Here is a 12,047-nt window from a genome sequence, read left to right as displayed (position 1 = left end):
GAGTCCAAGTCATGTGACTCGAGTCCACACCTCTGCTAACAAATGAATAAATGATCGAATAACTGTGTCAGGAGGGGCTGGTTTCAGTGCATTTGTTTTTCCTTCCTACGCTCTCTTATCAGTTGACACCCACTGTTATCAGCGCACACACTAAAGTCAATACTTGTAAATTACACTTGAACAAATCTGTCCTGCACTCCAGATTTCAGCGGTCTCGTGACTGCAACAATAACAACAAAAGAAAAAAAATCACAGTGTCGTATTGGTTCTTTCTAAAGCCACTCAACAAAAATCCGGACTCTGATTGGCTGCTGACGTTGCACCCTTCCCCTCTCGGTAAACCTGTCACACAAGCTACTTCCTGGTGTGATTGGTGGGAAAACGCAATGCTGCATCAAAGATGGCTTATTATCAACCTGCATTTGATTTATTTAGGAATAGTAGTGTGAAAGAATAAGTGGCGCTCTCCGAGAAGACAAGGCGGAGAGCTGGTGGTAGCTGTCGCGAGCAGTGTTAGCACTCTCGCCGCACTACGCACCTCTTGCTCTCTACGTGCGCAAACGTTAACTTGCCTCTACTCTGCTAGCTAGTTAGCTCACATAGTAAATATTAGCTCGTCAAGCAAGCTTGCTTATTGTAGATTACTAAAATGGCCACCATGGAGAAATTGATGAAGGCCTTTGAGTCTCTGAAGTCATTCCAGCAGCAGCAGGGACCACCGACCGCCGAGGAGCTCGCTCAGAGGCAGTAAGTTGATTTTTGTCCAGCGGTGACAGAATAGGAGGCGAGGAGCCGTTAGGCTAGACCCTTAGCTTATCGTGCTAGCAGCGTTGGTCCATTTCGGGTAGATAACCAACGTTTAATAGATGGCTTTAAGTCAGCTGCACTAAAACGTAAACTGGGAATGAGGCTAAGGTGTTATTCATACTTCTCAGCCCATTTAGGTCCACTTGTTGCCATGCTTTAGATCGCTGCTTAGCGATGCTCGCTATCCTAACGCGATCTGATTGTTTGCTAGCCTGATTTTAGGATCAGAACAGCTGAATGATGGCTAACACAGAAGGCTGATGCCAAGAACACGTGAAAGGGTCAGGAGGATCAATTTCAAGGACGTAATTTTGTGTATTCAGTAGCAGAGGACATTGAGTTTCATAATAATATTTAAACTGCTTATGCAAACGGTTATGAATGGAATGATGAACATAGCGGGGCTTCCTGCACTTGCTTCATCTCCAAGAAGTTTTACAGATCTAGTCCGTTGTTGGTTGAAACACAGGGATAAGAATTCATTTATATAGCTTGTAAAGAAGTGAATTGATGGGATCAGTGCGTAAGGAATACAGTTGTAGGGTATGGCTCTGACTTATAGTTATTATTTTAATCACTGCATTCCTTGGCTATAAGCAAGATACCTAAATTCAGTCTTTCTTTGTGCACACACACACTCACGTCATCTTTTGCATTTTGTCTTATCTTCCACAGAAAAAAGGAGCAAGCTGCCACAAAGAAGGACAGGGTGACCCACTGTCTGACAATATGTGAAAACATTGTGGCTCAGTCACTGAGGTATTCCTTGTTATTTGATCTAAATATGTGTTGGTGTGAGTCATATCTTTTTATATTCTTTTAGGGTTTCCTATCACCTTCACTAACTGTATAAACGGTAAGATAGCTTTTCTGTAAAGCATGTCTGAGGTGCAGGGTGATGTCATTTGCAACCAGAGCTTCTTCAGTAGTGATTTTACATCTGATTTCACTGATTTCTGTGATATTTGGTTTCACTTTTGTATTTTGGGAATGAAGTGGGGACATGTTCGTCTTTACATATATATATTTTTCTTTTCTGTAATGTCCTTTTTGAAAAAAAACTTATTGCACCTAAGTTTTATGAGTTTATGCTAGGGGGTTAACAGTTTGAGAAAGGGAAAAAATTTATATATTTTTGGCTTTTCCTCTCTCTGGTCCTGGGAATAGAACATCTCCAGAGTTTCAGAAACTGCTTGGCATTGCCATGGAGATGTTCCTGCTCTGCAGTGATGACAGTGAATCAGATGTTCGGATGGTAGCCGATGAGTGCCTGAACAAAATAATCAAAGTGAGCAAAATCTGCAAGATGGGACAAATGAATAAGAATATTAATGACAAAAATTGTCAAAATAAGTTTGGTGTTGTTGGTGGTAGTGTTAATCATTCATTTTGATAATTTTCAGGCACTGATGGACTCCAACTTGCCTAGACTGCAGCTGGAATTGTACAAAGAAATTAAAAAGGTAAGGCATGGGGTTGTAAAGTGAGCATTTTGTAATACACCTTATATGTCTTTACTCTCAGACTATAGGCCAGTGTTAGATGTGAAAAGAAATTGTTTGACGTTTCTTTAGAGAAAGTACGGTCAGATATTAGACATGGTAATATCAGTGCTTGTGTGGCTCAATAGAATGGTGCCTCTCGGAGTCTGAGGGCAGCTTTATGGAGATTTGCTGAGCTTGCCCACCTCATCAGACCGCAGAAATGCAGGTATGCAAACTTATAATATTTTTAAATTTTTTTTTAAACCATTATCCACAACATGTCTTATTTTATAGTCTGCTGCTTTTGTGGGGACAACATCAAAGTATCATCTGTGCTTTTTTTACTTGCATATGCATATTTTTGTTTTGCTTCTACTTCATGTATACTTCTTCTCTCTCCCTTATGGCACAGACCTTACCTGGTCAACCTGTTGCCGTGCCTCACCAGAATCACAAAGCGGCAGGAAGAGACTGTGCAGGAGACACTTGCTACAGCAATGCCCAAGATCATGTCTGCCCTGGGACACTTTGCCAATGATGGTGAAATCAAGGTATTCACCTGCTGATTGTGTGCTAAAGTAGAAAAAAAAATCATAGGCCAGTGGAAACTCTTTTTTTTTTTTTTTTTTTTTTAACATCATCCAACTATTTCTGTTTTAGGTGCTGCTGAAGGCATTTGTGGCTAATCTGAAGTCCAGCTCCCCGACCATTAGACGGACAGCAGCCAGTTCAGCTGTTAGTATTTGCCAGCACTCCAGACGCACCAGCTACTTCTACACCTGGCTCCTTAATGTGCTTCTGGGTAGGTTGCACACTGGCTCACTGTCAAGCACAGACCTTGGGCATGTCTTTTCTACCCTTTTACATTTTACTAAGCTCATTTGTGTTAAAATATGTGAGCTAATTTAGAATTTTTGCCCTTTTCGCCTTTTTCCAGGTCTGTTGGTTCCGGTGGATGATGAACACCCCAGCCATCTAATACTGGGGGTGCTGCTAACCCTTCGTTACCTGATGCCTCTGCTGCAGCAGCATGTCAACTCCACTAGTCTTAAAGGAAGCTTTGGTGTCATGAGAAAGGAAGCTGATGTACAGCCAACACCCGAACAACTGCTGCAGGTGAGATGGAATTTGTTTGTGTTTAAATATGAAAAAAGAGTTTGTATACACTTGTATAATTGGATGTGCAATAATTCTGTATGCATGTCTTTTAAAGGTGTATGAGCTAACCCTACACTACACACAGCACTGGGATCACAATGTGGTCACAGCTGCTCTGGAGCTGCTGCAGCAGGTCTTCAGGACTCCCCCACCAGAGCTTCTGCATATGCTCATTACTGCTGGTAGCATCCCACATGCCACCGTTTTTCGTCAGGACACTGAGAACCGCTCACGTTCTGGCAGCATCCTTGAATTCATTGGTAATCACATGAATTGACTAATACTATCTAAACAGTGCTTTTTATCATCCCTTTAGATATGTGTCTAGAAATATTTACACAGTTAACCAGCTCTAGAGACACGATTTTTATCTGTTTCAACTAGTTTATAATTCATTCACTTATGCTGACTTTGCCAGGGAACCGCATGGACAAACTGTGTTGGGGTTCCACCCTAGCCTCTTCTTTTATTCGTGGCCTTTTTCTTTGCATTTTAACTAATTTTCTGATATCCTTAAATAATAGTTTCTGTTTCTTATAAGCTTCTCTGAGCCTGTACTACTTTCCTACTCCTCAACTTCTATTTCTGCTTCCTGTTTTCATGCCTTTTGCAGCGGGGGGAGGGTCTTCCTGCAGTCCACTCCTTCTCAGGAAACAGAGAGGTGACTAGTCTGTTTATCTCCTCTGTTCACCTCTTTCCTCTCTCAGATGTGCCAATCAGGGCTTGAACAAGTTTACCTTCAACTGTGAGGCACTAAAGGCCGTGGACTTGCCTAAAATTACATATTATTATCCCTGTATATCTAAATTTTATTCTTGTACTCAATTTAAAGTAAATCACCACACTTAGGTTTGAGTGCCTTTCCTTTTTTTAAACTGCTGTTAATCTTACAGATTCATATTGACAATAAACCTGTTATTTCCAGGTAAAATGCTCTCTGGAGAGGAGGATGGGTTGGAGGATGACCCTGAGAGGACTGAGGTCACAACTGGTGCTTTCACAGGTGAGATGCAAATTATCAAGTTTATGTCAACTTTGACTGTGTTCCTAATTTCACAGTGTAAGTATGTGGAGCAAAAATAAAGCTTCTGTGTGTTTCTTACTTTAGCATCAGTTGTTGGTGCAGACGGCTCTTCTGCAGCCCAGGTGGACATCATCACTGAACAGCCTCGGTCTTCCCAGCATGCTCTGCAGCCTGGTGATTCTGTGGACCTCAGTGCCTCCTCAGAACAGGGTGGTGGCGGAGGTGGGACATCTACATCAGGCACTCCAGAGTCACCCAATGACAACGAGGAGGAAATGCTGAGTCGGAGCTCCAGTGGTGGGGCAAATGTTACCCCAGAGACTGCTGACTACACCACCCCAGAGAATGCGACTCCAGAGGGAGGGCCTCTAGGAGAAAGTGGGACACTGCTAGGCACTAATGATCGCTCACTTCCACCCAGCGACTCCTCCCAAACCACCACAGAGGGACCGGACTCAGCTGTCACCCCTTCGGATGTAGCAGAACTGGTAAGTTGACTGGGTAGGACTGCACATGGCTAATTTTATTTGAGACTACAGCTTGTACATCCAGTAATTGTGTGGGTTTCTGTTGAATAAAATGAACAGTGTGCTTCCCTAGACAATGATGGATTTAATTACCATGCAATCCATTAATTACCTCTGAACCTTTGTGTCTCTGATGGCATTTTTCTTGGTTTGAAAATGATGCTTCACTTCCCAGAACGTTGATTCTGTTGATCTAGATGTAGTTTATTGAGTCACTTGGATGAGTTACGAAACCTGTATCCCACTGAAAACATCTTATTTTCTTCAACATTAGTGGAATATTGGTAATATTGGTGATTACACAACTTTATTATCCCCCTCGATTTCCTGAAGACTTGTGGTAGATGGTGTTCCTCTCTTCACCACCACTACCGCTCAGTTCTTCAGAGGTGGGAATGCTCCTGTAATATTCTATAACAATCCATGAGATTGTTATGAACTGGTGCTAAAAATAACATTACATTTAAAATGAATTAAATTGATTGTAAAAGATTTTGGGGTCAAATATATTTCTTTGTCCCTGAGAATAAATATTTCTTCCAGTAGTGATATTGAGTAGCATATTAACAGGAGGTGATTACAAAACAACTTCCTTTGCACTAGCATTTCTTTCTGAAGACTTTTTAAAAGATAAAAAGCAGCTTATCAGAGTAGCAGCTAGAAATACTTTCAAGAAGATCAGTTTTTATCCTTAAATCTTTTGTGCAGGAAAAAAGGAACATGAAATCCTTAAGTGTTCAACTATAATGCTAACATTAATAAGTCACAATCTTGTTGTTAAGTGATTATGTATGAACCCTGCTTACAAACTACCCTGCATTTATTAAGGCTGTTGTCTTTTTATGGTGTTTTAATGCTTTGAATCTTCTTAAATTTAATCTGAAGAAGCCCCTAAAAATAGTCAGTGATCACTGTCGGCTTCTCTGGATTTTTATTGCTAGTGTTCATCTGCAGGACATTTTAAAGCTCAGTTTTTAAAACCTTGCGATGTAACTACAGCCTATTGGCTCACGATTTGCTGGACACCAAATATTTGAATCAGGTCACCCTGAGGCTAATAAAGATTTGAACAGGTACATGAAGCTGAGGATGAGGAATTTGTCACAGCTAGTAATCCAAACCATGCAGCAGTATATTAATGACTTACCTCGTGATGGAGATGGATCATCACTTCTGACTGAAGTTTGGCTCGTTTTCAGCATTTTTCCTGCCATGTGATTGCATTTGTCTCTGCCCATCCCTGAACCTCACGTTAACATTTACCGAGGGGAAAAAAAGTCTGCGTCTGTCCTTCAGCTTCACTATGCTAATGTGTTTCTATATTACCCTAACCATAGCGCTGTAGCTAGCCACAACGTAGCACATTATTATATACCAGCTAGTCCAACTTCAGTAACCCTACAAACGTCGCCGCTGTTCAGTTTTCTGTCTTCATTCATGTCTGACGTGATAGCAGACCTGTGCGTTTTTAGTTTTTCAGAAATCCCTCGGTCAGAACATTGTACATTATCTTCAGATGGAAACCAACGAGCTAACTCCCAGCCTACTTCTAATTCTGGTAAACTTCAGAAATTCTGTTTTTTCATGAATGCCTGGATGTTAAACCGGTAGAGCAGCCACACTGATCATTTTTATCAAAGATGAAAGGATTTAGACAGTTTCTAACTCTCAATGATGCCCCAGTGTTTGTTTGAGTTTGGGAACTGAAGAGGAATTTGGACCTGGAAACAGCTAATGACGTCAGACTGAGAAGCGGATAAGTCTTATTTTCCCCTCTTATGCTTTTAGAAGCAGTTGGACTTGTTTTCTATGTCATTAATTTTTTGTCTTTTTATTATGCTCCTAATCATGACACAGTAATTTTGACTGTTGGACTTGGTTGTGGATTAAGTTCATGGTCTGTTTCTCCTGTTAGGATTATTTTGGGGGATGCTTTTTCAATCTTTTTCACTCTTCTGGAACCAGTTTTCTTATCAGCAGCAAAACATGTTCCTAAGGTTAAAAAAATCACGAGCATCATTCCTAGATGATGCATTCAGGACTTGAAACAATAAAGGCTGCATATGCATAATGCAACACTTTCTTTAAAATCTAGTACATATAAAAACAAAGCAAAATAAAACAAAAAAAACTTCTATCTTAGATTTTTAACTCTGTCATCCACTCATTTAATAAAACTCTAACTCTTTCAAATGTTACTTAAGAAAAAGTTTAATTTGCAGATTTTTGCCGCTGTACCTGGAGTGTCAGGTTAATCTGCCTTTCTGGCCCCGACTACAGAACTTTTGTTACATAATAATTCTACCTCTGTGGTCTTGCCCCCCCTTTCCTATATCCTTCGTACCAGTCACTTCGTACCAGTCACACTTCATTGCCACGGGTGATTGAGCCTTCCCCACCCTCGCCAGCTTCCACTGAGGGTCCCGATGCCGCAGACAGCGACTCATCTGTCTACACTGCCTCCTCTTCGTCTTCTTCATTTTCTTTCACCTCCTCTTCCTCCTTCTATGCCACCACCTCCTCCTCCAGCAGTAGTGACAAGGTCAGCCTGCAGTGAACAGACTGGGATGGGCTTGCTTGTTTCAATACATTTGGCTTTCTTCATTCTTTCTCCTTTGGTTGGCTCAACCCATGCAAAGACTTTTCCTAGCTTGTTGCCTCTTTTCCCCTCCTGTTGTCACCAACAGTAGATTATGCACCTTTCTTTCCCCCCTCATTTTGAGGTATTCCCTCCTGAAAATCAGATGCGTTTTGATAAAAGCAAGCAGCTTTGACATCCCGTGTGACTGGCCTGGAGTGAAGTTCAAAAGGAGAGGCATGAAGGCCAACTGTTTTTTGTTGTTGTTGTAATTCTTCAGATTTGGTTCTCTCTACCATTTGAAGAGGCTGTGACGGGCTTTTGTTCCAGCCAAACTTGGAGAATAAGACAATATTCACATTTTCCTCTCTTCTTTTTTTATTGTACCATTAAATTGGTTTATCTTGTGAGGGAGAGTTGTTCTTACCAAGCTGGTTTACTGTCAGAAGTCATGCAAACCAAAACCAAGAGAATAACATGCACTTTAGAAGAGCTGTAGTTCTGCTTAATAAAAAATATTGTTAGGATTTCAGGGTCAGGTTGGAGCAAAAGCTTGGTCTTCCTCTGGATTGTTGACTTTTTAAGCTTGTGCTTTTTCCTGTATGCAGTTGATTTGCTGTGAATTGTGTTGACCCAAGCATGATTCAGTAGACCTGTTTAATGGGGGAATTTTTTTTTAAATTTAATTTGTAGTTTTAGTCATTTGTTATGTTTTCCTCTGTCCAGTAACTAACTCGGTGAGTCGAAACTATTAGGTATCATGTGCATGCAGTTACATTTCAAAGTTTGGCAAACTGCCAGTTCTAATACATTTATGAATTTGAGTTTTCCCTTCTGAAGATGGTTTCTTTTTAATTGATTTGTGTGTGTGTGCTTGTGTGTGCTTGTGTGTGCATAAGGTTCTGGATGGCAGTGAGAGTCAGTACTCTGGAATGCAGATTGGAACACTACAGGATGAAGAAGATGAAGGAACAGCACCTTCCTCCCAAGAAGAACCCCAAGAACCATTCCTGCAGTCAGCACTTGGTGCGTTTGTGTACACAGCTATGCACACATAAACGCAGATGGGCTCTGCCTAATAGAAAGCTTTAATGGTGGTTATTGTTTCTGTGTATAGCTCTTAGCAAGCCTCATCTCTTCGACGGCCGCGGTCACAACCGGCAGGGTTCAGACAGCAGTGTGGACCGTTTCATACCAAAGGATGAACCTGCTGAACCCGAGCCCGATAATAAGGTAAAGTGACTTAAAACTCTCCGTGCTTGTCATATATGGTTGAAGTGAAAGGTTAACATTATGTCACTTGTCTGCTTTTCTGTCAGCCATCACGCATAAAAGGTCCAATTGGGCACTATACAGACCACAGTGCGGAGCCACTAGTGCACTGTGTCCGGCTTCTTGCTGCTTCCTTCCTACTAACAGGACAAAAAAATGGTGAGTGGGTGTTCTGCTCAATACCAAATTTTTTTTTTCGTTTTGAAACTGAAAATTTGACTCCTTGATCTGATTGTCAAAATATATCTAACAGCAAAGTACAACTTCTACTCTCAGGCCTCTCATATATCGGAGTTGTGCTTGTTCCTGTGACTTTTTGACATCTGTGTGTGTTATTATTTGCTTTGTGTTTCTTCAGGCTTGATTCCTGACAAAGAGGTGCGAGTAAGTGTGAAAGCCTTGGCTCTCAGCTGTGTTGGAGCAGCGGCAGCGCTGCATCCCGAAGCCTTCTTTAACTCCCTCTATTTGGAGCCGCTGGACGGCGTTCCAGTTGTAGGTAAGAACTGGGGGAAAAAAAACAAAAAACTGCTCCTATCTAGTAGATGTCTAAGTAACGTGCAACAGTAAACCAGTGTGTATGCTCCCAGTACTGAAACTATAATAATAATAATAATAATAATGATGGATTGGATTTATATAGCGCTTTTCAAGGCACCCAAAGCGCTTTACAAATCCACTATTCATTCACTCTCGCATTCACACACTGGTGGAGCCAAGCTACGGTTGTAGCCATAGCTGCCCTGAGGCAGACTGACAGAAGCGAGGCTGCCATATCGCGCCATCGGCCCCTCTGGCCAACACCAGTAGGCAGTAGGGTAAAGTGTCTTTCCCAGGGACACAACGACCAGGACAGAGAGCCCGGGGATCAAACCAGCGACCTTCCGGTTACAGATGCGCTTCCCAACCCCCTGAGCCACGGTCGCTAAATACACTCCAGCTATTGTTACTTGCATTTTGACATGTGCATTTCATACTCTGATTTGGAAAAAAATGTCTTGTTTGAAGGCGCTCTGCACAACATGTGTTACAGTGAAAGCATTTTTCATTTACAGAATAGTAACTTATTTGTACAACTGTATTTGTGTGTCTTTTAACACTTTTTGGCATTATTATTATTATTATTATTATTTTTTTTTTTTTTTTACCTTTTCAGAGCAACAATATATTAGTGATGTCCTGGGCCTCATTGACCATGGAGACCCCCAGATTAGAGGAGCTACAGCTATCCTATGTGCAGCCATCATACAGGCTGCGCTCACCAAAACACGTTTCAACATACACACTTGGCTGGCCAGTGTGCAGAGTGCAACAGGTTTGTGTGTTGGTCTTTGTCTTACTTGCATTTTGCAAAGAATTGAGAGTATTTAAAGATGCCTATCATACCTGTCTGTCTGTACTCTAGGTAACCCACTGTCCCTGGTGGACTTGGTGCCTTTGCTTCAGAAGACTTTGAAAGATGAATCCTCTGTCACCTGCAAGATGGCTTGCTCTGCAGTGAGGGTAAGATGGTTTTGTGTGAGTGTGTTGGTAATCTCTACTCTATCTCTGTCTTGCTTTGTCCCTCAAGTTCTTTTTTTGTGTCTGTGCTTTTGTTTGTGAGTCTGACCCATTGGTTTTTTGTGTGTGTTTTGTTTCAGCACTGCATCACGACTATTTGCAGCAGTACCCTGAGTGAGATTGGCCTGCAGTTGGTGATTGACCTCTTTGCGCTGAAGGACTGCGGCTATTGGCTTGTTCGCACTGAGCTCTTGGAAACTCTGGCAGAATTAGACTTCCGGTAGGATACTTTTGTATCCTGATGCCTGTTATATACAGTCTCTGTTTTCTAAAAATAATAATAACTCAACTTTAAACTTAAGCTCGCCTTTACTTTGTATTACCTATAATTGCTTTTTAAAGTTTTTTTTTTTTACTTTTTCCCGTGTTTTAGATTAGTTAATTTTTTGGAGAGGAAAACTGAGACTTTACATAAAGGAGATCATCACTACACTGGGGTAAGGTTATTTTCTGATAATTTTTTTTAATGATCTTTTCTTTGAAATATCCTTTCTGGGTTTCTGCATTCAGCTGTTGACTGGTGTTGTTTGTTTACATTTCTCTAGCGTCTGCGGCTGCAAGATAGAGTCCTGAATGATGTGGTCATACATCTGTTGGGAGATGACGATCCAAGAGTACGGCACGTGGCTGCCTCTGTGGTCAGAAGGTAAAATGCCTCTTCACATATAGCACGTGCTATGTTCTTTATGTAGTGGACTGTAAATAAGCCCTTTTTGACTTTCGTCATATCTCTCTTCCTGTCTCTTTACAGACTAGTTTCCAGGTTGTTCTATGACTGTGACCAGGGCCAGGTTGACCCAGTGGTAGCAATCGCCCGAGACCAGAGTTCAGTCTATCTGCAGCTGCTTATGCATGAGACACAACCCCCATCCCAGTTCACAGTTAGCACAATCACAAGGTACACACGCGCCCACACTTCCAGTATATCTCGTGCCTCATCAAAGGTCAGCTTAGCCTATATTACTATGAAGAAGTTCTCAACCTTGTTGACCTGGTTATCCTTTTTTTATTACAATGTGTCTTATTGTACTCATTATAAGAGCTATTTTCAACCCCAGACATATTTTTCTTGTGATAAGAAATGCTTTGAGCCACAAGCTTTTATAAGATTTTGCAGTTAAATACACAATTCCTGAGGGAACCTTGGAATAATTACTTAAAATTTTGTCGCCAGGACATACCGAGGCTACAACATGTCCAACACTATCTCTGATGTCACGTTGGAGAACAACTTGTCCAGAGTAGTTGCTGCCGTCTCGCATGCTTTGACCTCGTCTACCTCCAGAGCTCTAACTGTAGGTTTTCAGCTCATTGTTTGCCTGCTCTAAAGCAAGTTTATGGCATTTGTTTCATAACATCTGAATATTTATCATGCTGTCTTCTCTGCAGTTTGGCTGCTGTGAGGCTTTGTGCCTTCTAGCTTCAAATTTTCCAGTGGGCAATTGGAGCACAGGCTGGCACTGTGGCTACGTTAGCTCCAATAGCAACTTTTCATCCCGTTCTAGTCTTAACCGCAGTAGGGGCAGAACCCTCAGGTTTGTATGCTGCACTGATTAATACATTTTTTTACATAATCATTTCAACTCTTTCTCTAGACTCCCCTTACCTTCTGTCTGTTCACTCCTTTCTGCAGTTTATCA

The 12,047-nt window shown here is 41.5% G+C and overlaps 1 protein-coding gene across 5 annotated transcripts in view; it reads left to right on the top strand.

Annotated features, from left to right (window-relative positions):
• Window positions 1–313: 313 nt before the first annotated feature.
• The window catches only part of htt (huntingtin), a 31,331-nt gene continuing 19,597 nt past the window's right edge, over window positions 314–12,047 (top strand). For 2 of the 5 annotated variants that reach the window (XM_082535435.1, XM_082535432.1), the window contains exons 1-25: window positions 314–747; window positions 1,483–1,566; window positions 1,975–2,095; window positions 2,211–2,270; window positions 2,438–2,517; window positions 2,704–2,842; window positions 2,952–3,093; window positions 3,229–3,407; window positions 3,505–3,709; window positions 4,063–4,110; window positions 4,375–4,452; window positions 4,558–4,961; window positions 8,478–8,604; window positions 8,696–8,811; window positions 8,898–9,009; window positions 9,209–9,346; window positions 10,004–10,162; window positions 10,253–10,350; window positions 10,488–10,627; window positions 10,781–10,844; window positions 10,953–11,053; window positions 11,159–11,305; window positions 11,582–11,702; window positions 11,797–11,942; window positions 12,041–12,047. The exon at window positions 12,041–12,047 is cut by the window's right edge and continues 175 nt beyond it. In XM_082535435.1, coding sequence (XP_082391561.1) covers window positions 650–747; window positions 1,483–1,566; window positions 1,975–2,095; window positions 2,211–2,270; window positions 2,438–2,517; window positions 2,704–2,842; window positions 2,952–3,093; window positions 3,229–3,407; window positions 3,505–3,709; window positions 4,063–4,110; window positions 4,375–4,452; window positions 4,558–4,961; window positions 8,478–8,604; window positions 8,696–8,811; window positions 8,898–9,009; window positions 9,209–9,346; window positions 10,004–10,162; window positions 10,253–10,350; window positions 10,488–10,627; window positions 10,781–10,844; window positions 10,953–11,053; window positions 11,159–11,305; window positions 11,582–11,702; window positions 11,797–11,942; window positions 12,041–12,047 — 3,114 coding nt within the window. In that variant the 5' untranslated portion in view covers window positions 314–649. The remainder of the gene's footprint in view (window positions 748–1,482; window positions 1,567–1,974; window positions 2,096–2,210; window positions 2,271–2,437; window positions 2,518–2,703; window positions 2,843–2,951; window positions 3,094–3,228; window positions 3,408–3,504; window positions 3,710–4,062; window positions 4,111–4,374; window positions 4,453–4,557; window positions 4,962–8,477; window positions 8,605–8,695; window positions 8,812–8,897; window positions 9,010–9,208; window positions 9,347–10,003; window positions 10,163–10,252; window positions 10,351–10,487; window positions 10,628–10,780; window positions 10,845–10,952; window positions 11,054–11,158; window positions 11,306–11,581; window positions 11,703–11,796; window positions 11,943–12,040) is intronic. The other 3 variants (XM_082535434.1, XM_082535431.1, XM_082535433.1) reach the window with 2 other exon arrangements.

This window comes from Aulonocara stuartgranti (genome assembly GCF_965226115.1).
Source record: "Aulonocara stuartgranti genome assembly, chromosome: 6".
In the NCBI taxonomy this organism is placed as follows: Eukaryota; Metazoa; Chordata; class Actinopteri; order Cichliformes; family Cichlidae; genus Aulonocara; species Aulonocara stuartgranti.
This window is presented reverse-complemented; position numbering and strand designations above follow the sequence as displayed.